A 23,067-nucleotide genomic window follows, 5' to 3' on the forward strand; every position below is an offset into this window, starting at 1 on the left:
TTCCTCAATTTAAAGGAATCTGTTTTAAAAAACCTGGATATATCGTTGAAACCACAGCAAGAAGAGGCTTTAAAACCGTAAGTTTGCACCGTACTACACGCCATTTTCCTCTGACGGCTCTGTTTACGATTCTGGCTTAGCTTTTCGCGCTATTCTAGTCATGTCCGCTTTTTGTTTGATTGGTTACTCTGCGTGTTTTTCCCACCCCCAGAACTCAAACGCCTTGTGAGCACTTCCAGGCTAATCACCTGTATTAAACATTGAATCATACAAGGATATTAAGACGGATTCCAGGATAGAAACCAAAGTCAACTATTATTTTTTGAATGATAAACATTGAATGGAGTCAAATTGACCCCAACGATAACAGGAGGGTTAACTTTAAAAGCACTGCCTATGAGGTACAAAATTGGCCCGACATAAAGGATGGATATAAAGTGTGCGGTCTGAACTGAAGCTGAGAGAAACTCCCTCCCTTTCTTCTGAGTGTCAGACGAGTTCTCCAGGCTCGTAGCCTCAGTGCGGGACGATCAGCTCCCTGTGGGCTGGGACTGGCTGCTGTCCTGCAGTGCCTGGCTCTCCTCTGTGCTCTGGTTGGCTGCGGTGGAGCTGGATGGGGCGGAGACAGCCTGGGGGGTGGTGGTGGAGGAGGAGGAGCTGACACCGTTGGAGGTGCTGATGGAGCTGTGCTGGATGGCCTCACTCTGAGGGCTGCTGGGGATGGACATGTCCTCACAGCTCTCATCTTTGTCTGAGACTGTGAAGGAATGAAAGCAGCTGTTAGAGAGGCAGATGTTTTCTGTTTCACGAGAGCTAAAAAGATTTGGATAGCTTGCTGTGCCGCATTAGCCTAAGCAGATCTAAAGGAGCTATTTGCATGTCGTATCGCGAGCTAACCAGTTCATTATTCCTCATAAGGACACTTATGCACCCCTTCCTTTAATTAAAGCTCTCGTGTCAATTTAAACCCACATCATGAAGGCGATGTTACATTCTGGGGCATGTGGCAGTGTTTCCCTTCCCTAACTGCATTCTCATCTGTTTTTGTTACCTTGCCAACTACTGCAGCGACAGATGATTACAGCACCTGATTTTAATGATGCTCACACTGGAGACTGGGGAAGACTTGGAGTCGAAATGCCACCAGCTGTTAAGCAGTTGCATTGAATTAATTGGATCCTGATGGGAGGAAAAAAAAAGACTCCACTCTTGCTCTTTTTCATAAAGGAATAAGGAGCATGTGATAATTAATATTGCTAATGATAAAAAAGGCATTTGGAAAAATGATGGCCAAGGCCTTGCGTGTTCGGATTTCGAAGCAATTAATATGCAAAACTAATGTCTTGAAATCAGAGGCTTCCCCGTTGTCCTGACTGGACGTTGACTCTGTGATTTAGAGCCAGTGAATGTCAAAGAGCTATAAACTCCTTTCGCTGTTTGGCGGCGCAGAAGGTCAGCCTCAGAATAAATCAGAGCGGTGGTTGTGTTTCATGATCAACTGAGCATTATTGCTCCTAACAACACTAAGTGGTGGCTGGCTGCTGCTGCTCCTCACCAACACTCAGGCTTTTCTGGCCCCTGTGCGGACACACAGAGACTGTTCTGAAAACAGGCCTTCGCTGCAAACAGATGGACAGCTTGGCGTGCCAATTGAAAGCATGTCTTGGCTTGTTTGTGAGGCAGTCTGGGTAATTTTCTTCCACCTGCCGTGGACACGCCTGGGCAGGACGATGAAGGGTATTACATGGTCTGGAGGGCAGCGGGAAGTGAGGGAACTCAGAGCTGGATCAGTTCTTTCTACAAACCTCATAACCACACAACCCACGTTAACCCCAAACCCAAAAGCAAGCACTTTTTAAGAGACCAATAATATTACGATTACATTTTTTAATAAAACAGTGACATAACAGAGATGAGGTATTTGTTGTTACACATTTCAAAGGTGTTTAACAGGTAGTTTAGTTCACCATATGTGAAGCCAAACATATAAATGTGATGGTTTCAACACAGTTTTATTACCTACTAAATATGTTGCAGAAGTTTTTCCTAAAGCTGATTAATAGTGTTGATTTTATCTTAATTAATCGGCCAAGCTTTTGATTCATTAGCAGGTATGGGTGCTTCGTTCTGTCTGAATTCAAACACGTAAAAGTGAATATGAAGAAGCAAACCAATGTAATTTAAAACATTTATTTGTTTTTGGGAGCCTTTCTGGGGTCATAAATTAAAATATAAGCTTTGTAAAGTTCTAGTTAAATCAAATACATATTTTGCATATATATTGGGTCGAGTCATACTTACTTTTATTACTTATTTTGTAGAGTGAAATGTTAGAAAAGGCTTAAAAAAAACCCCATTTATTATAAACCAATGGATTACATATAATTAATCTTTTAGAATAAGAATGTTCTATGACTGAATAAAAGAAATACAAAAATATCATAGAAGATATTGAAAAAATAAATCCAAAAAGCCAATATATATATATTATATTAGAGATTTTAGATGCAGTCCAATAAAATCCGATATTAGTTTTCTGGCTGATATCGGACCAATATCAACATGGGATCGGGACACCCCTAATTCTGAGCAGAGGCTCTTTATTAAATTCTATCATATATTCTAACATTTGTATTATATTTTACTGGAGCTGTGCACTTGTATTTAATCTCTATTAAATTAACAGTCTTGTTTAATTATGAACGTTTTCTTTTTCTCTTCTATGTTTTAGAGTTTCTTCTTTTCAATCGTAATATTTCTGTAAAAAAGCAATTTGCCCCCGGGATCAATGAAGTATTTGTGATTCTGAAACTGAAATGCTGCCCAAAGCTATCAGCAGCTACTCTGTTAATGCTTGATGGTCCAACCTCTCACTGAGTGTTTTTACCGTCGCTAGATTTGCATTTAAAGTTTTAAAAGCAGTGAATATATGTTATGGTTTGTATGTTTGAAAGAGATTTAGTTCATACACACAGCAACCACACTGATCAATCTGGTCATTTCAATAGGGCAACTTTTTTTCAATCAATGTGGGAGATAAAAGTGTTAAAATATCATCCTTTATAAAATTTCTTATTAAAAAACAAGAAAGAAAGAAACATTCTCAGCGTGTGAAGAAGTCGATCCCATTCCTCGTCTGATCCTCTTCAAACAAACAACACGCATCGCTCCAAATGAGCCCCTGCTTTGACAGCTCACACACCGTCAGTGACGTGTGTCTGTGGGATGATCTGCAATCAGGCAGCCATAATGAACAGGTGTGGAGAAGTGGACAACACACAAAGACAACCTTCTGCAGGCTTGTGAAGCTCCGTGCTTTAATGTACTTATTTCAGTGGCAATGATTGTCAACACAAGTCAGAGGATGTGTGGACACGTAGCTTCAGGCCACCATCCAAAGCTAAGTTATGACTAAAAAAAATTACACAAGACAGAAGCTCAGTGTGAGGACATGGAGAAAAATAGATTGGAAAATGAGGCGTCAGAATTGAGATTGTTGATGGTTCTCACATTCAAATATACGTGCACATTGATATGACAAAATTATATATATATATCACCAAAATATAATATTATTATAGAAAATTCTCTTGAATACATTTTTTTTTTCAAGACACGTTATGGTTTAGTCCTAATTCTATTTAAAATGCAACAAATAAAACCTGTTTATTGTTCTCTCGTTTTCCATCATTTGCCCACATGTAATAGATTTAGTCATGTTATACAAACTCTCTGTATATATTAATACAATTTAGACCTCAACAGGGAAGAATTTTTAGTCTACATAAAACTTCCTCTAACACAGACGTGAGAAGCTCAAGGCCCGTGGGCCAAATCCGGTCCTTTAGAGCAGCGATTCTCAACTGGTGGGTCGGGACCAAAAGTGGGTCGCGGACCTCTACTGGGTGGGTCGCGGACATCTGGTCAAAAATAAATTAAAACTTAAAGTATGTGTAAAGCAAATTCAGCCATTTTCTTCTAAACACATTAAATATGTCAAATGTATTCCTTAATACATGTACAAAGCCATTCAACCATTTATAATTGAATTGTGGAGCTTGGCTTCAAAATCTGTGTTTCAAATTTCTGTGTTCAGGATTTAATGGGCGGGTCAGAAATCAGAGCTGCATTACGTATGCAGCCATCATTAGCATAAACCCGCCCCTGCTGCTGAAGCACACCAAACGTCCGAGGCCTCTAGCTTGCGCAATTCGCCCCCTAGCCGAAAACAAACCATATATTTGGACTAGGGGAATAAAACGCTGGGCATTTTCGACATTTTCAATTAAATTGGAACTTTTATATTTTTATATTTTATATATACTCATTTTGTTTTTCGCCTCTAGAGAGCGGACTCGGGCGGAGCAGACCTTTCCGCCGATACCTCGTTTGGCACGATCAGAGCATTTTTGGAAGTACTATCGACGCTGGAGCCGCTTTCACATTGTTCTCCATAGACACAGTACACTCCCATAGGGTTAATAGACAGAGGCGGCGTTCCTTTCCGCGCGTGGGCACGCCCCCAGCATCTCAAAGCAGAGAGAAGTGCTTGTTTTTTCATTAATTTGAGACCGAGCAATTTTTTTCATCTTTCAAATTTGGCTCTGTGGTCAGTGACACATGTTTCTGTGGTGTGACAATGTCTCTCATGTTGGACTTGTCTTTTATTTTGAAAGAAACTTTCTTTTGACAGGCATGCTGTGAAATGCATGTTGTGCAGGAAAATATATAGATTTATGTTTTAAAAAAGAATATATATATGTGGGTTTTTAACAGCTATTTTTGAAAAACTAAATTTTGTTGTTTGAATTCTAAAAAAAGTGGGTCGCGATTTATTGATCGAGGCAAAATATGAGTTCCAGGGTGAGAACAGTTTAGAACCCCTGCTTTAGAGCATTTATTTTGGCCCGCAGGAGAAAATAGAAATCATTGACAAAACAAAATCATTATGTAAATTACTAAATAAATAATCTAGTTATTGATATCTTAGCCCCTCCAAATACACAATTTCAATGAAACTCCACAGTCATTAGTCATTTTACATGCCAAATTGTGAAAAGAACTGTCCCTTTTTGTAAAATCCAGCATTTTTTTTCTAATTATATCATAAAGGAAATTTGGTCACAAAATCAAGGACATTTAAAGTGAAGATCCTGCATCAAACTGTTCTGTATTTGGCCCCTGAACTAAAATGAGTTTGACATGCTGCTCTAAAGTATTTATTTTGGAATCAGAAAGCTGCTGACATTCCACTTGTGGGCTCTTAAAAAGGGATGATACTACTAGAACGCATTCGTCTTAAAACCTCCAACCATAGACTTCTAAACTTTTCCTAAGATAAAGAGAAGCAGGCTCTCACACTGTCTAAAGTTCTTTGAGTTTGGCTATATGTAAAGCATGTCCTCGCTGTGGTTAGCTGGAGCTCGTTTCCGACACGTTTCACTCAGAAAGCCTCGGGCTGAGGATAATGGAGCATTACTCACAGTGATAGCCAGATTTCTTCTGCATGGCGGTTACGGGGCAATCTTTATGAGCCAGAAGAAGCTGCTTCAGCTGAGCCACCTCGTTTCTCAGCAGGGTTACTTCATTCTTAGAGAGAGAGGAGACACACAGCGGTGTTCAATGAGCGAAGGATGTCATACGTGAACATGAAGATGAACAGACCCAGTGTTGCACTGTTTAGATCTTAATAAATGATTATTTCAAGACTGCATAACGGGTCAGAATCAAAGTGCTTTTTGGTCTGAATGGAAACACAAAGAAAAACATTTTGTACTGTTAGAGCCTGATATGTAACAACAACCTGAAATATTAATAAAAAAAAAAAAATGGATTAAAACTATATATATATATATATATATATATATATATAAAAAGTTTACCATTTTGGGCACAGCATCTTGTCACATTATTGACCAGTTGTAACATTTTAGGTTTTATTACATTTCGGGCTCAGCACTTTTGTTACATTATTGAACAACTATAACATTTCGGGTTTTATTAATATATAAAAAATTATATATATAAATATAAATATATTGTGCTTCTTTCTTTTTTCTTTTTTAGTAAGTACCAAAAATAATTTCCCTTCATAGCGTTTATTTAGTTCTAATATATTAGGACCATCCTAGGAAAACATATCAATGTGTTTTATTGTGTTATAATGTGTTGAACTATACATTAATTACAAATATATATATTCATATATATATACACAGAACAGTGGATTATTAATAAAGGCAAACATTTCATAAAATCTATCTGGACATGATCAAGATTATGGTTTCTTATTCATTTTACATATTCTACATGCCAAACGGGATAACTTGGTGGGCTGATCTGTGGTCAACATCACTGACGTATTAAAAAACAGGCCAAACAGCAATTGGAAGATATAAATAAGCCATTGTGGCAAAGTAGGAAAGCAGGGAGAGGAAGGAATGGTAAACGTCCTCAGATTCATGATGAACCTTCACAGCTATAGCAGCACATTGAACTGTTCAGGCTCCAGAGTAAGTACGCTACGTAGATCCTGCCTAGATTTACACTCCAATGTCATTACAGCTCCCGAGGGACGAGAACATTTCTGCATGTCGTAAAAGAAAGCCACATTACACTGAAGGTGACTTTAACTGGATTTAGAGCAGTTAAGGGCCAACGGATTTAAGCTGCTTCTTGACTGCTTTAAAAGGGACTAACACGGGTTTATTCAATTGGTCTAAAAGGCAGCCAATTTATTTGAATCCATCTGTTTAGTCTTGCTGCTGTTGCCAGAGTTGAGCTATTGTAGGGACAGATTTCACCACAGCTGGTAGCAGCCCATGTTTCACATAAAGCCAGAGCTATGCTCACTGCGCTTCCACCATGACTGTAGCTTTTTACAGCCACTGTGAGCTAAAGGACTTGTTTTGGATTCAAGACGAGGCATTGCATTCAGCAGAGGTGACATAAGCATGACAGACGTTAAACTATAGAAGCTCCAGCTGTTGTTTAGAAAAAAACGTGAAAAAAAAGTGCATCATGGGTGGGATTAATAACTGGATTTTGAAGTGTTAAAACTTATTTTTAACTTTGTGAATTAATCAGATCTGAGCAAATGGGCCTTGGGAGATGTTGGAAGCTGTGTGAGCTGCCTGGTCTGACACCTCATTAAAAAGCCAGTTAAGGATGATGTTAAAATAATTGTGCATCATTAGAGGCAGTTTCGCTGATCAGCTGGGCCATGTCAGCATGGGGCTTTGAACTAAAACAGCACTGCAGATTAATGCCTCCATAAGAGGAGTCCCTTTATTCTGTGCCACATGTTGTTTCCTTCTTTGTAGTTAACATTTAGACTCTTTCCATTCACAATGCACTCACCCATCTTTCCTTTTTTCCCCCTTCCAACTACCAGCATTTAAATACAAACTCGGCTAACGCAGCCATGATGTCTTTGAACCAGGTATTAACAACGTGAACCTATTCATTTTCCACCACTGTACCCCCCTCCTCCACCTCCTGCTTCCTGCTCTGACTTTCATAGAGAAATCAGACAGTGAGCAAATAAACAGCACATCTCATTTAATTGTCTAGAACACCAAAGTGATGCACCCCCGGCTCACACTTATCAACAGAGACAGCAGATACATGAACTGTTTCGAACTTGTCAGCATCAGATCCTAATTGCTTCCAACAAAATGAAGGTTCAAATAGACACCTTTCCCTCGGAGAGTTTTGAGGCCATTCAGTAAACTGCAGAAACAGAAGCACAGACACGCTTGTGTGCGGCTGACATCTGGAGGATACATCTTTATTGACAGGGATGTATCGATGTAAAGGGCTCACATGCCGCTGCTGTCACTCGGCAGCTCTGCTTAATCGGCTCTAATGACTTCATCAAGACAGGAAAAAAAAAAACGAAAGCACGTGTACGCGCGACGAGTATCTAAACAAATGGGAAAGAAATGTTGGAATAAAAAGAAGAGCAGGAGCACCTGTAGTTGTCCGTTGGTAGAGTTGAGGTCTTCGGCTTTCTTCTCCAGTGACTGGACCCACACCTTCCTCTTCTGCCTGCAGCGAGAAGCTGCGGCCCTGTTACGCTCCAGGAACTTCCGCCGCTTTTCGTCGGGGTCTTCGCTCGTCGTTCTGCGTCGTCGACCACCTGTGCTTGGAGGGTTTGGCACAGGAGGAGCCGGGGATGCCTGTGTAACGACACCACTATTAATAATAGGAGGATCACGCAGTGATGCATCTTTGGCAATAGCAATGGTGTTTTAGGTAGAGGTGAAAAAAATGGATTAGGGTTAGGGTACTCACGTTACTGTAACTGAGTTGTTTTTATGGGTACTTGTACTTTTTTGAGATAGTTTTAAATCATAAATTTTACTTTTTAAAAGACGTTAATTCATTACATTTCTACAACCAACCATTACCAAACTAATTATTATTCTCCATTATAAAATGATCAACGGACATTGTCAAACTACAAAAAAATGAAATGATGAGACAACAATTAAATGCATCACATCATAGCCGACCAATCAGATTAAACGTAATGCACAGCGCCAAAACAGTATTGAATGGAGATTATTTTATCAGTTTTAGAGTTCATAAAGTTAGCTACTCTATTCTTAGAGTCAGAGAATAGTTTTTATTTTGAATTTAATTCATTGGTGTTTTATTTAAAAAATAATTGTACGTTTTGACAAACCTTTTTTTTTATACAAGATAAATTAAGTTCCAATTGTGCAAAATTTCATCTCTTCCTTTTTAAGTTCATACATGAGATGTTTACTGTATGCAGGAGAACGTAGGGGGTGAAAGTTCTAGTAACTTTTACTTTGAGTATTATATAATTGAGCTAATTTTTACTTGTACTTGAGTATTTTATGTGTGCCTTACTTGTACTTGAGTACAATTTCAATCAAGTAATAGTACTTCTACTTGAGTAGAACATATCAGTACTCTTTACACCTCTGGTTTTAGAGAATGAGCTTAATGTATAGCATTATTTTTACATTGTTTTTTAGTTTTGTTTTGTTTGTGATCAGCAGACGCTTGTATTTGGGAAATCAGGGTTTAATCCTGTAAGAGCATCAGGCAAAGAAAACAAGGAAATTCTACAATGGCTTCCTTTGGCGCCCCCTGGAAAAGAAAACACCCAAATAGAGGCTACTCAATGGTTTGAAAGGAAACAACAGCTGTTTTCTATCTGATACCTAAACATCCAACAGTCAAGCTTCTGTTTGGTAATTTGATTCTAGAGTTTTAATCAAAAATACAAATAGATCTCCACCAAAAAAAGTATTTTCTCTTTGTTCATTCAAAGATTTGATATTTTGTATTTGTATATAACCAAAATGAGCCTTTCAGTAATCCTGAGATACAACGTGAAATTAGATTTGATCAATAATGAGATGATATTAGATCATGAAACCCAACATGAGAGAAATTAGTAAAAAGGCCCACCGGTGTCTCAGTGGTGGAGGTGGCAGGCTGTTGAAGAGACTGAGTGGAGGCTTCCTCAGTTGTGGTCAGATGAGGACCTGGAGCTGGGCTAAGGTTGGTGCTGAGGGTGGGGGTCGGACCAGGAGAAGCAGGAGCAGCTGTGTGGGTTACAGCATTGCTTTGAACTTCACCCCCTCCATCTCCATTGGTTACCTGAGGCAGCTGCTGACTTACAGTGGCGTTCAGCTTCTGGAAGAAAGTTTAGGACAAAACAGTCACGTTTCATAGTTTATCTTTCCAAATATCAGATTAGTAAGAAACTCATCAATCATCTGCAAAGCTCTTCTCAAATTTCCCCTGAAACTGATGCTGCATTCTGGCCAAAAGTTTCAATAACAAACCAGCTTACTTGGCTTTTTTCTCAGATAAAGTTGGGTTTAGTTTAGCTGGATGACCCAGTAATCATTTTTGCTCCAGAATTTGGCATTATTGAGAGTCACGGACCACTCAATTGACATATTGGTAGATATATTAAATCAGAAAATCGTTTTGGTAGAGTTTAAAACTTTTATGATGGCTGGATTGTCATCCAATGGCCAAGGTTTTAAGGTAACAGAAAAGTCATGGGCCCCATGTGTTGTGCAAAATTAAAAAAAGTTCTCATCTGCAGTGAAAAAAATTGTTTTTAAGAGCTTGTTACAAGTTCTCTAACTTCGTCTCCAGGTATGGCTTGTCACTGTAGCAGCAGAATTGTAATATCATTACATTATCCTATCATTAGTAGTTTGTACTTCATTTTTCTTCCCTTTATCTTATGGAATCTATTTCTATTTTCGTAGGTTTGCTGCTTGCACATTGAGTCGGAGGGAAACATAATTTCACGTAATATCTTTGATATATATCATAAAAACAGGAATATTTTCTGTCTGCCTCACTTGTTTTTGTGAGAAATACCGTGTTATTTATCAGGAGTGTAAGGGCCTCTCATGAGTTGACGGCATACTGTGTGTATACATATAGAATAAATGAAGTGATCTGACAAACACGGTTGGCAAAATAACAAAAGATCACTCTGAAATAAACCACATACTCCACTTGTATGCCCTACGTATCGGTTAGAGAAGGAGATTTTATGCTTTGATGGAATTCAGCACTTCTTGGTGTTACAGATCAGCTGGTGATTGTCATCCTGTGACTAGTTTCTGAATTTAAAGGAATTCAAATACACTACATACAAAGTGATCTGTGTAACAAATATTCATCCTCCCTAACTTCATGTTTGATGTTGTTTTCCTCTCGTGAGAAAGTGCCCTGTGTTGTTGTTGTCGTCTCCTTCCCCCATCGCTCAGGGTGTCGCAGTGACATGTGTCAACCAATAAGAGATGCTCTGCACCTGAGTTCTTGTCGAATATGTATTATTGCAAACAAATATGTGAAGAATATACAGTAAAAAGCTCCAGGGTAAACTGAGGTAGCTTTTATTCTTCTGCTAAGTTCAGTTAGTTTACCTAAGATTTAGTTACATTAGATTAGGTTTCAACTTGGATTTAGTTTGCATTTAAAGAGTCACAGAAGTGTCATTTTACAATATTTTATGTATAAATAATAAAAAAAAAAAGGTTTTTGTTCAATCTCGTGTGATATATTTTTATATTTAGATATATTATATATTTTTTTTAAAAATTTGGAGCAATGTCATTATAGAGTCCTATAGAACATGTGTGCAATTACAATGCAACCTATTTATGATATTTAAAAAAAATCATCATGCATTTCAGAGTAGATATGTTTTTTTTGTAAAATCACAAATGTGCATATCTATTTTTTATGAAACAGACCAGAAACATAGGGTTTTTTTTTTAATTATGTGAAAAAGTGCTTTAGAGTAATATTGGACTGATAATGAAAAAAAGAGACACACTAGAACATCTACTAAAACACTATATGATTTAAAAAATTACTGTAGTATTATTTTTCTTATGACTTAGGAGTAAGAACAAAAAATACTTATGATAAAAACAAACATACACAAATCATGCAAATCCACTGTAATGTCAATGCAGCAAAAAAAAAAAAAAAAACAACAAACTTGGCATTTTCATCCCACTAACAGACACCAGTGAGATTCGCAGGTCGTCTCCTTTTGCATCAAACACTGAACAAACAAGGTGAAAGTGAATGAGCCTTTCAAAGCCATAACAAAGTGAGAGGGAATACATTTACATGGAAAAACAGAGGGCCACACTACTCTAACAACTACCTTTGCCAGGCCAATCTATCTACCAAATTAGTTTATAGCGTAATACCCTTCCAGAAGCTCTTCTGGCAGAAACAAGATATTATTCTCTTGGAATGGCCCATAGAAAGAGAAAAAGCCAGTCAGATTCATATTTCATCTCTGCCATGGAAACCTCATCAGTGTAATAACCCTCCATCTCAGGGGTGTTATTCAACCATCTGCTACTATATTACTTATCTTTATTTTGCAACTAATTAACAGCATAATCTTCTAAATTCAGCAAGTTAATTATTATTATTGTGGTCTTTGCAGCATCATCAGTCCTTGTAAAGTGCCGTCTCCGTGCCCCACGAGAGGCGGGTGGGTGCAGGGGGGGGAGCAGGCAGGTTGAACTGGGGGTCTGTTTTCTTGACGAAGGCTCATTAGGTGTTTGCTGATGAGCTGCGTGCAGTGGGAGACGCCGTGAGTGAGAGTGGGGGGGTTGCAGGTCAGGCAGGATTCTGCTGAACAAAAGGTTTCATGCAGGGTGAGGCTGACTTAATGTGCGTTGCTGAGCATGTGCCAGGATGCCTCCAGCTGGCTCTCGCTGCTAGGCCCCCCTACGCTTGGCCCTGGTGACGGCGTGCTGAGCACAGCGTTGTCTTCGCGTTTGTCATCTCCATACCCCATGATCCCCGACAACATCCCCTCCCTACCCCCTCTTTCATCCCCGTCTCTCTTTTATTCTCCACCTCTCCAGTCAGGATCAATCCCCTCCCTCCTGCACAGGTTCTCTTTCTCTACGCTTTATCTGCTAATTTCCACGTGCAGCACACGCTGAGAACACTTACACGTTCTGTGATCCATGCTTCATCACTTTGCCACCAAAGTCTCCTTCTACACTTTGTATCCCACCCTTCAACTTGCAAACATTACACCGGTAGTCAACAGACCAGCTGTAAGGGTCTCACCTGGAATATTCCACCTATATTTAAGGGATATTTAGCATTTATCTACATTAGATTAGTAACACTTTATATTAAGGTACTTAGTATGTACTTCCACCTTATAAAGTCCATACTAGCAAAGTGTATTAAGAATTTAATTCATATGTAACAACTTCCTTACTTATTACTATTAAGAAATTCTTTTTTATTTTAGGTTATTGAGGAAAAACTCTTAGTTAATGGCTTACTGGTTGTATAATAAGGCCATGCAGAATAAGGCATTAATAAGTGCTTAATGATGGCTAACTAAAAGCCAATATGCCAAAAAGCAACTAATTAATGGTGAATAGGTGTAACTTAAAATAAAGTGTTACCATTAGATTATATAAATATAGATTAGAGCTGGGCGATATACTGAAATTCAACATATAGCGAGTTTTCTATATTATTGCTTATTTTGTTATAAAATATACTTGTTTTAGGAGTCACTGCTTTCACTACTTATTAGAACAGCATAAAAAGCACAGTTTGATGGATTTCTGAGTGTGTCCTAAGTCAGACCTACCACTAAACAAGCTACACTACAGAACTCACTCACACGTGCTGTCCCTTAGAGGAGAAAAAGACTATAGTGGCACATATTGTGCAGCTGTTTGTTAATAACTGTGCCAGTGTGGCATTTAGATCATCAAACTTAACCTATGCATTTGAAATAAAATTGAGATTTATATCGTATATCGCTATTATATGAGAAAAAATAATGCGTTTTGGTCCATATCGCCTGGCTTAAATAAAGATGTAGATTAAAGTCTGTAAGAATCATTATAAACAGAACTACTCAAAAATAAATCAATGTGTCGTCTTTGAGTCACAAAAATAAAATATTGCAAACTAAGCAACTGAGATAAACAGTCAATTGTATTTTCCATTATGAAATGTATTAATGAACAACAATTACTACATTTAATAATCCGAGCTTTGATTATCTTTCTAATTTCACAATTATAAAACCTTTTATGTAAAAACAAACTTTAGCAATAAAATGTATGATAAGTGTTTATGTGCATTTGGTTGATTATTATTGAACTACTGATCTTATTTTGTATATACTATGTTTAGCATGTATATGTATATGGACTGTATCGACCATGATGGGTTCTATTTTTGTTTTACTCTATTTTAGAGTTTGAGATAAATAAAGATGAAATCAAATAAGAATAAGCTGTAGCTGTTTTGTTTTTACTATTAATACACCATTGAAGACAAAACCACATCTGAAATGTATCTTATCTCAAGACAAAAAGTCCATTAATGAAAGGGAGATTTCATTCTTTGGAGGACAGCTCCCATCTCATCAAAACACAACCTTATGGTCAGATTGCTCCACGCGATCTCATTACCTCGGTTGTTATCATTTCTCTCAGATGGGAAATAACCACTTCAGCGTGGATTTCATATTTGATGTTAGAGAGGGAGGAAGATAATAAATACCAGCTTTGCTTCTGATTGGGCTGGCTGAAGCTGTGGCGAAGGAGGTCCAGGGATGCCGGGGATGCTAGGCACTACGGTGACAGGTCTGACAAGCTGACGGCAGAGATGGGGACACAAGCCAGCGGAAAGAAAATTAGTCTCAGTCTGTAAAAAGGCAGGCCGCCTCAAAACACAAACACACACATGCACAGAATCATGGCAGCCTCTCAAGAGTTTCCTCATATCTCAGCCTCATTAGGTTGGATGGCCTGTTATTCAGTGGAGGCAGCGCCACATGGAGATGTAGCTCGCACGCTAATGAACCTCAGAAAGCATATGGACGAGAGTGTGAGAGAGGCTGGAGAGACACGAGTCAGAAGGCCACACTGAGCTCCATAGTCATTCAAAATGAGATAGAATAAGAGCACTAAGAAGACTCATCACTGGTGCCTCATGCGGTTTTTTCTCTACTCTTGACTCGTCATAGATTGGTGTGTCTCCCCAGACTGGAAGAACGGGGGTTTATTTCCTCACTGTGCAGCAATCAGGTGACAATCACATCCCAATAGATCAATGAAGTCCATGGATTGCCAGACCCAATATGGCTTTAAAGAATTACACTTCCTTTTTAATTGTGTTTCAACAAAAAATGTGTCCTTTAGTTTCCAATGTAAGTGAATCACTCGACATTATAACTCTCCATAAAATAAATGTTTTATTTTTTATTGGGGATATTTTTTCTCAACTCCTCTGGAAAATATGGGACTGGCTACCTGTGAACCACGTTTTAATAAAGTGGTAACTTTCTGCTAAGGAGGAGCTAAAACAAGGTAGGCCAATAATGTTCCTCCAGATTAGACCCAATATAATTACTTTTTATTAGAGCACAACTGGGATTAATAGGGCTGATACCAATGTTAGGAGTTTAAAAAAACCAATATCCAATGTATCTGGCTGATATTTGATATATCGGACGATATATGAAATAAGAACATTGATATACACAGGATATGTACTGCCTCGAAAAACAAATGATTCTATTACCCCAAATATAAATCAATACATTTAATTGATTAATTAGTCCTATTGACCAATGTTGATAATAGTGCTGTCGATAGTACTCAAAAGTAGTAGCTTTTGAACATCAAACTTGTTTTTTCTCTCTTTCAGATAACATAAAATAAATAAAACAGACCCATCAAACACAGTGCTGTAAATTAGCACATCAAAAATAACATTGTAAATCACAAAATTAAGTCTCTTCAAGTAATAGTAGTAGTAGCCCCGCCCACATCCTCTACCACTGATAGTGGTCGACTGTCCACTATAATCATTTATCCACTCACTTTGTTCATTTGTCTCTCATGGATTTATTCATGTTGGCTCTGAACCCTGTCATCTTTTCCAGTGTGTATTGTATGGGCCACTCTGTCTGCTCGGTCGTGCGTACTGTCTGAAGGACCGCTGTCCGTGCTAGCTGCTACATAGTTAGCACTAAGGTGGAAAAGCTCCGCTGGATGCTAGAAGACCTCCGGTGATCCACAAACTCTTTCTTGTACAATTTGCAAATAACTGGGCTTTAGTTTTCCATCCGTGTGGTTTTCTTTTAAAGTAAATCTTACGCGTTCGAAGACTTCAGATTCCTCAATTTCTAATGTTGTAGCTGGTGCATCAGTATTTATGGATATACCAGGAACGCGTGCAATAAGAAAGGTTCCACGATGTTTGCGGTGCAAAAAAAAAGAAGCAGAGATTAACGCGATTAATTTTTTTAGCACGTTAATTTTTCCTGTAATTAATTAATCGCAATTAACGCATTAAAGTGACACCCCTAGTCGATAGCTGTAATAAGCTTGATAAATCAGCCATGCCGATGAATCGGTCGGGCTCTACTTTTTAATTTCTTAACTAGGGGTGTCCCGATCTAATATCAGCCAGAAAACAAATATCGGATTTTATTGGACTACATCTAAAATCTCCGATATAAGTGCTCCGATAAGTTTGTTTTTGTCCCCACCATATACTGAACTTGAATTGTTTACTATTGTTCTCTGTTTGAGTAACATCACCTGATCAAGCCTTTTCTAACATTCCACACTAAAAAATAAGTCATAAAAGTATGTATGATTCATGCTGATATTGTATCGGATTGATATCAGCCAATACTCAAGGCAATATTGGTATCGTATCGGAACTATTCTTAACAATATTATAAAGTCTGAAATAAGTTGCTTTGTTGAAGGCTGAAGTTAAGCAGCAACTGTCTTGTTTGATCACACGTGCAAGGACAAAAGTGATGTAAGATGACATCATTGTACATCTAGTGAAAAAATGTCATTGGAAGGTAAATTGACCAATAGCATCAAACTTTTGAAAGGCAAGCCTGCGCTGCCTTTGTGATCAACTGGTCAATGATGATTACCACAATGATACAAAGCATGGAACAGGAGGCTAACATTATGTCAAATTGGGAATCAATAAAAAATGACAGCGTTGTCTCTAATAGAGAACAAAATAGCCAGGAAAGTTAATTGTTCCTTTAACTACTGGTATGCTGATGTTCAACCAAAACAATAAAGTGTTTCTTCTGAGACTACAATAAGACTTGTTGGATCACAATGTTTTAAAATACGCAGACAAAAGTCTCAGAGTCTTGAAAACATTTCACAAAATGACACCAACAAATATCCTACATGTATCATTCATTTGCATGGTTCAATTATTTTTAGATGAGTAAAGATAATGTGTTTTTAATCAGAAATTGACCCAAAAGCTGAGATTGTCACTTTTTTTTTTTCATTGGATCTAATGTGCTAAAATAAATAAATAATAATAACAATAATAATGTGCTAAAGCACACAGGCACACTCACAGGAAGTGTAGTTGGAATTTGTACACTTGAGCTTGAAATGGATGCAGGTATAGCAACAGGCATGGTTTGGCCATTAGGCAGCTGTAGAAGCACTGGGAAGGTTCCAGACACTGGGCTGAAAAAAGCAAAAGACAAGAACTCACAGAGAGGCAAAGACTGCGACTGTGCATCAGTAAATCACAGCACGAAATTTGTCCAAATTAATTCATGACAAAAGTTGAACAGCTCATAGACTGAAATAATGTCATAATCAGTCAGCAAATGATGAAAACAGAAAAAGTAACCAAAGAAATCAGGTTTTCAAATAAACAACAGCTGTGCAAGAGGAAAGAAACCACTATGAACATTCCTTGACTATAACACACCTATTATGACCCATCAGTATTGCTCATATATGGAGATTAGCTCCCAGTTCCTTCATTGTGAGCAGAGAGCAGCAGCTTTTTCCAAATATTCTCTCAGGCTTTTTTTAGACTTTCATAGAAATTCATGAAAATTTACACTTGCAGAGAAAGCCTTTTCTAAGATTAAAATTAAATATGTCAATTATCCTGAAGATTATTTATGTAGTATTTACTGTGCAATATTAATTACCAGTAGGACAGGCTTAAGTGTCCTCCACCTACACCTTTAATGGATAAGGTTTTTTAAATAATTGTGCATGTTCTCAGCTTGTACCTAGAAATCAAACCCATGCCTCAATACACAAGTGCTATCCCACAGAGGTAATGCTAATTACCATACAGAAAACAATGTGATAAATGTTTCCATGTACAGTGAGCAATATCCTCTCGTTCCCCTAGGGATATGCATATACTCCTAGTGCTTACATATGCACTGTTCTGCTCTCAACATGCTTAATAACTATAAATGCAAGTGGTTTTATTTGCTTCACCTAAACGAACAATGACAAAGCGTTTTTCTAGTGGCACGCAGCATAGTTTAAAGATGACTGACATAAATGATGGAGTAAAAAACCTTTAATTTAATATTTAACTAAAAAAAATAATGTATTTTAAGTAAATAAACATCAGAATCTTCTTATCTGTTCGTAAATTAACATAAGCTTTAAACATTGTGTAAATATATTACTCTATCAGGGCTCTTACTGCATAATATGACTTTATTGTGTTGATAGAATTTAAATATTGGTGTCTATTTACTTTTAAGATGCCAATGTATTTCTATATTTGAGCAACACTGACAGTTTTCCAGGAATTCAACATTTACTGCCAAAAAAACCCCAAAAACATCTTGAGTGCAAATAAATTTAAAACCAACAAGCAAAACAAACATGCCTCATGATGTATGAGCTCGTCAAGACAAAACGGCACAAGAAAAAATGATTTAAAAAAAAGACAAAAAAGAAAGTGATTTCATGAAACTAGGGCTTTAGGAATGGACATGTTCAGTTACTTACACTATAGGCCTATTAGTGGATGGGACTTGGGTAATAACAGAGCTAGATGTTGGCGATGGGAGAGCTTGCTGTATTACAACACTAGCCTCTGTGGTTGCTAGGAGTACATTGGGAACTTGGAGGGAAGCAGGATGGACTATAGTGGATGTTGGCAGTGAGGCTGGCTGCAAAGATAAATCCTGGAAACATCATACAAGACCTTAGCTGCAAATGGGTTTAATAAGCACCAGAATAAAAAAATATTCCTTGGCAGCAATTATATTAATTATTTTTACATAGTACACTAATCGATTTTTCAGTTGCTTTTATTTAATTAAACTATAAACAATAAAATAAGTGGTTATAATAAAACAAATACATACAAACTGTATGCAGAGCTACAATTTGAAGTTGTCTACCAACAAATAAATGACCGTTATTTTGTCATTACTACATAATTTGTTCATTCAAAAGATTTACCCTCTCGTCATTTGTAGTAGACTCTGGGTGAGGCAGTGGGCTGTCCCGATGAGCCGCTAAAGCTGCGGGTTTTTCAACTTTGTTGTTTATGACGGGTGTAGCAAGAGGTGACAAATCCAAGGGCAACTGGAATTAAAGAAAACAACAGACACACATGTTTAAAGACCTGAACACAGCTCAGATTAACCGAAAACTCAGAAAAAACCTTTTTAATCTCATCTTCATTTGTCTTTTTGAAGTCATGGTCAAAGGGACTCGCAAGTTCATTGAACAGCCCAACTTCCTCGCAGTTTTTCAGAAAGCGTGTAGGTGTAGGGGTTTGGTCTGGAACAAAGGACATCTTTCAGTACACATGCGGTAATGGAACCCATGAAGGTTATCTGAACATGAGAAGTACTCACCAGCAATGATAGCACTGTCATTTCTTGCTGGACCAAACTTCAGCGTCATCTCATGCTTGTGCTTGTGGACGGCCAGGTGGTCTTCATTTGTAAATCTCTGCGTAAGGAGATAAAGTTTCAACTTTATTCAAGGATTTTTGTGTACATAATGAAATAACGCTACCTGTTAAGCCCTTAAAAATTATAATTAGAGTAAAAGAAAATAGTATAAAAGAATAAAACTAGAGAAACAAATCAAATAGAAAAACACCAGTAACATAAATAGAATATATACAAAATATACAACAATAATAATACAACAATATACAAAACAAAAAACACCAACAGCATTATAAAGAATCAAGAGAACTTGAGGGTTATTAACTTGTATGTACAGTAAAGTCAACCACCAAAAAGAGACAAATCTAATATATTTTTCAGACTACATAGTAAAATGAGAAGAAAATTAACAGATATCTGACATTAAGGAGATGATAAAGTGAGAGTAAAAAAAACTAGACAGACAAGGAAAATATTTTCAGGTGAGACAAAATGCTAGTCGATGGTCGTTCCTCTGATATAATAATAATAATAATAATAATAATAATAATAATAATAATAATAATAATAACAAAGTGTCTATAGTTCCGCACCCAGACCTCAGACAAACCTGACTATAATTTCGGCACTTCCTGTGCGCATGCACAGTTCCATCACTGTTGGACCTTTTCTACATAACCATAACGTGCCTGTGTTACCACTGTGTTAAGATGGCCAAGTAGTCTAAGGTGCCTGACTCAAGGATTTATCCTTCCACTGATCTGGGTTCGAATCCCACAGCTAATGTATTTCTTTTTTTTTTCTTTCATTTTAACATATTTAACACGGCAAATTCTACCTTTAAAAATACATATATGTAAAAAAAAAAAAAAAAAAAAAAAAAAAAAAAAAACCATTTTAGGGTATTTCCTGAGTTAGGGCTAAAATAAACTGACGAAACTATAGCTAAAAGGACACAGGTCCGGCAGTGACGGAATTACCGGCATTTGGCTTACTGCGCATGCGGACACATGCGCACAGGAAGTGCTGGTGTAGTGTAAAAAAATCCTCTGCGTGAAAGCCTCCTACAGGAGCATGCGCACTAATAGCGTAGTAAATATTTACATTTAAACGTACAATATTTTACCACCTTAAATTTTCCTACTATGATAAACCCTAATTCTAACCCTAACCCTAAAATTAAAGGAAAGATTCGTACCTTTTTTCAACATGACAGACACACATGCGCAGTTCGCCAGGTGCGCATGCCCATTGTCTACCGTAGGAAACTTTCACGGTAGGGTTATTCTACACTACACCAGAACTATAGTCAGGTTTGTCTGAGGTCTGGGTCCGGACCAATAGCAACAGCCTAATAATAATAATAATAATAATAAGACTGTGGCTATGGATACGTTAAAGGTATCCATAGACTGCCAGTCTATGCATAAGCAGCGGCCCTCATTGGCCAGTTTAGGTCACGTTATAGGTGCACCACGTGACTTAAAGTTCCGTCAGTTGTATTTTAGCTCATATTTATTTTTGGCTACCCCGCTAAGCCCTTTATCTTAGCCATATCCCTAATCCTTATCCTAACCCAGGAAAAACCCTAAAATGCTTTTTTTTTTGCCGGATATGTATTTTTAAAGGTGGAATTTGTCGTGTTAAATATGTTAAAATGAAAAAATGTATATGTCAAATGTGGGATTTGAACGCACGTTAGCAGAATGAAGAAAAAAAAAAAAAAAAACACACGAAAAGGTCAGAAAACGTACCCATAGTTCTTTGGGCTATTGATACGTCTTACGTATCTCTAGACCAGGGGTCACCAACGCGGTGCCCGTGGGCACCAGGTCGCCCGTAAGGACCAGATGAGTCGCCCGCTGGCCTGTTCTAAAAATAGCTCAAATAGCAGCACTTACCAGTGAGCTTTTATATATATAGATTTATTTATTTAGCTATTCTTGTTTAAATCACACTTATATGTAACTTAGAAATGACAATACATATATATAAACACTTAAAATGTAAAGTGTTTTTTGTGTTTAATACATACTTGCCAACCCTCCCGATTTTCCCGGGAAACTCCCGAATTTCAGTGTACCTCCCGAAAATCTCCCAGGGCCACCATTCTCCCGATTTTCTCCTGATTTCTGCCCGACATTGTCCGGGCGGACCATCCTTCACTGAGCGTCGTTTCCAGCCGGACAATAATAACGATTACACCGCATAAGAAGAGGAAGAAGACTCTTCTTCCTCTTCTTATGCGGTGTAATTATATTATTGTAATAATAATATTGTTGTAATAATAATAACGATTACGCCGCATAAGAAGAGGTGTAATCGTTATTATTGTCCGGCCGGAAACGACGCTCAGTGAAGGATGGTCCGCCCGGACAATGTCAGTGAGGAAATCGGGAGAAAATCAAATCCAACCATGTGTAGGGAAGTGTTTCTGTTATGGTTATAGCCGTTGTTGTATAGGCTATGTTTAATTTTCCTTTTGTTGATTATTTTTATTTCAAGCATACATTGCATAGATTGATGGATAATTTATGCAATGTATGCCTTTTTTGTTTAATTTTATGTTATTTATTTTATTTATTCTACTACTACCACCATTTACCATTTGCACGGGTACTGTGGAATTTGTTCTTTACTTTATATGTGTTTTTCAAATATAAGAACACTGTGAAATTGAATTATTTCATTTTCTCTTTAAAAAGCAAACTACTACACTTTCTAATAATAACAACAAATGTGAGGTTCTTACTTGCCCACAGCCAGGAGCAGTGCATTGGAAAGGTTTGTCATCACTCATATTAGGAACACCTTTCTCTGCACCCTGAAAGTGGCACAAACAAACAAGTCAACAAGATACATTCAGATGCACTCCAGCTGTTTTAAATTGCAATGATAGCACATTAGAAATGATACATGGTTTATTATCAATAACTGTAACAAGTAAACCACAAGAATATATGTGTGTGAATAAAGGGCGGCTGCTTTGCTTGTTTACACCTCGTTGCTACCAAAACAGACGACGGTTAGCTTATCACAGACGCCTTTAGTCCTACATTTACAGCTACTGACCAGTTAATAAACATATAAAGACACAACAACAGCATCAACACCGATGATGTTTTGGTACAGGCGGTGAACTGTTCCATTCGCTTCCATGGAACATTCTGAGCCTGCGTCGCCATGTTAAGAGCCAAATATCACAGCAAAGGTAGGACATGTCAGCGTTTGTTTCGAGGTAGTTATTTTGTACCGGAGGACAAACACCTCACAATGCGGGAAATGGTGTGTTTTATAGCAGCTTTGACCCGTTTCGGTGTCAGTTTATGCGCTTACTTACCCCACAGCCACAACCCTGGACAGCCCAAGTCTCGCGGATTTTTGCCTAAATCTCGCGATAAAGGAAGCAAGCGTTCTTCCGTAAACATCACTGTTACGTCATGGCGCAGTGATTGAAATGAGAAAACCACAATATAACGCTTTTTTTTAAGCACCTTGTGTTAAAAAAAACAAAAAACAAAAACATGTAATAAAATATAATAAATATACGAAATGGGAAAAAAAACACCTACATTTGTTTAATTAGTAGAGAGCTATAGATTACATATTTATATTCCGGTGCTTATGTCACATGATTGCACTAATTTATAATGTAACAGTCGGAAAAAAAAATCTAGCACAAAATTCTTCAATTTTCATCAAGTTATGACATAAGATTCCCCTTAATCAAATACAAATTGGTCACAAAATCTAGGAAATTTAAAGTGAAGATCCTGTTGGGACTGGTATCAATCACTCATTGCTTAGATAATGTC

At 37.6% G+C, this 23,067-nt stretch overlaps 1 protein-coding gene across 2 annotated transcripts; it reads right to left on the reverse strand.

The window, feature by feature from the left end:
- Positions 1-38: 38 nt before the first annotated feature.
- Positions 39-22,696, reverse strand: atf2 (activating transcription factor 2). Of its 2 annotated transcripts, none has more exons than XM_028436768.1 (12): positions 22,593-22,696; positions 22,005-22,076; positions 19,214-19,310; positions 19,018-19,136; positions 18,813-18,938; positions 18,354-18,532; positions 16,934-17,048; positions 14,083-14,175; positions 9,448-9,672; positions 7,974-8,180; positions 5,484-5,589; positions 39-757 (listed from the first exon to the last, which is right to left on the reverse strand). In XM_028436768.1, exons 2-12 carry the CDS (start codon positions 22,050-22,052, stop codon positions 531-533), a joined length of 1,542 nt encoding a protein of 513 aa, XP_028292569.1. In that variant the 5' UTR covers positions 22,053-22,076; positions 22,593-22,696; the 3' UTR covers positions 39-530. The 2 variants fall into 2 exon arrangements, with proteins under 2 accessions (XP_028292569.1, XP_028292568.1); XM_028436767.1 differs by having other exon boundaries at positions 9,448-9,675.
- Between the last annotated feature and the right edge of the window lie 371 nt (positions 22,697-23,067).

Source organism: Gouania willdenowi, chromosome 21, assembly GCF_900634775.1.
Source record: "Gouania willdenowi chromosome 21, fGouWil2.1, whole genome shotgun sequence".
NCBI lineage: Eukaryota > Metazoa > Chordata > Actinopteri > Blenniiformes > Gobiesocidae > Gouania > Gouania willdenowi.

What these genes read in the sequence shown, in the direction of transcription:
- atf2 (XM_028436767.1), bottom strand. Translation starts at nt 22,052, where the DNA reads ATGAGTGATGACAAACCTTTCCAATGCACTGCTCCTGGCTGTGGGCAA. An exon ending in ATGAAGATGAGATTAAAAAG is followed by an intron (nt 18,939 to 19,017) that starts GTTTTTTCTGAG and finishes CTTTAATTCCAG; the next exon opens with TTGCCCTTGGATTTGTCACC. An exon ending in GAAGAAATCTGGCTATCACT is followed by an intron (nt 758 to 5,483) that starts GTGAGTAATGCT and finishes ATTCCTTCACAG; the next exon opens with TCTCAGACAAAGATGAGAGC.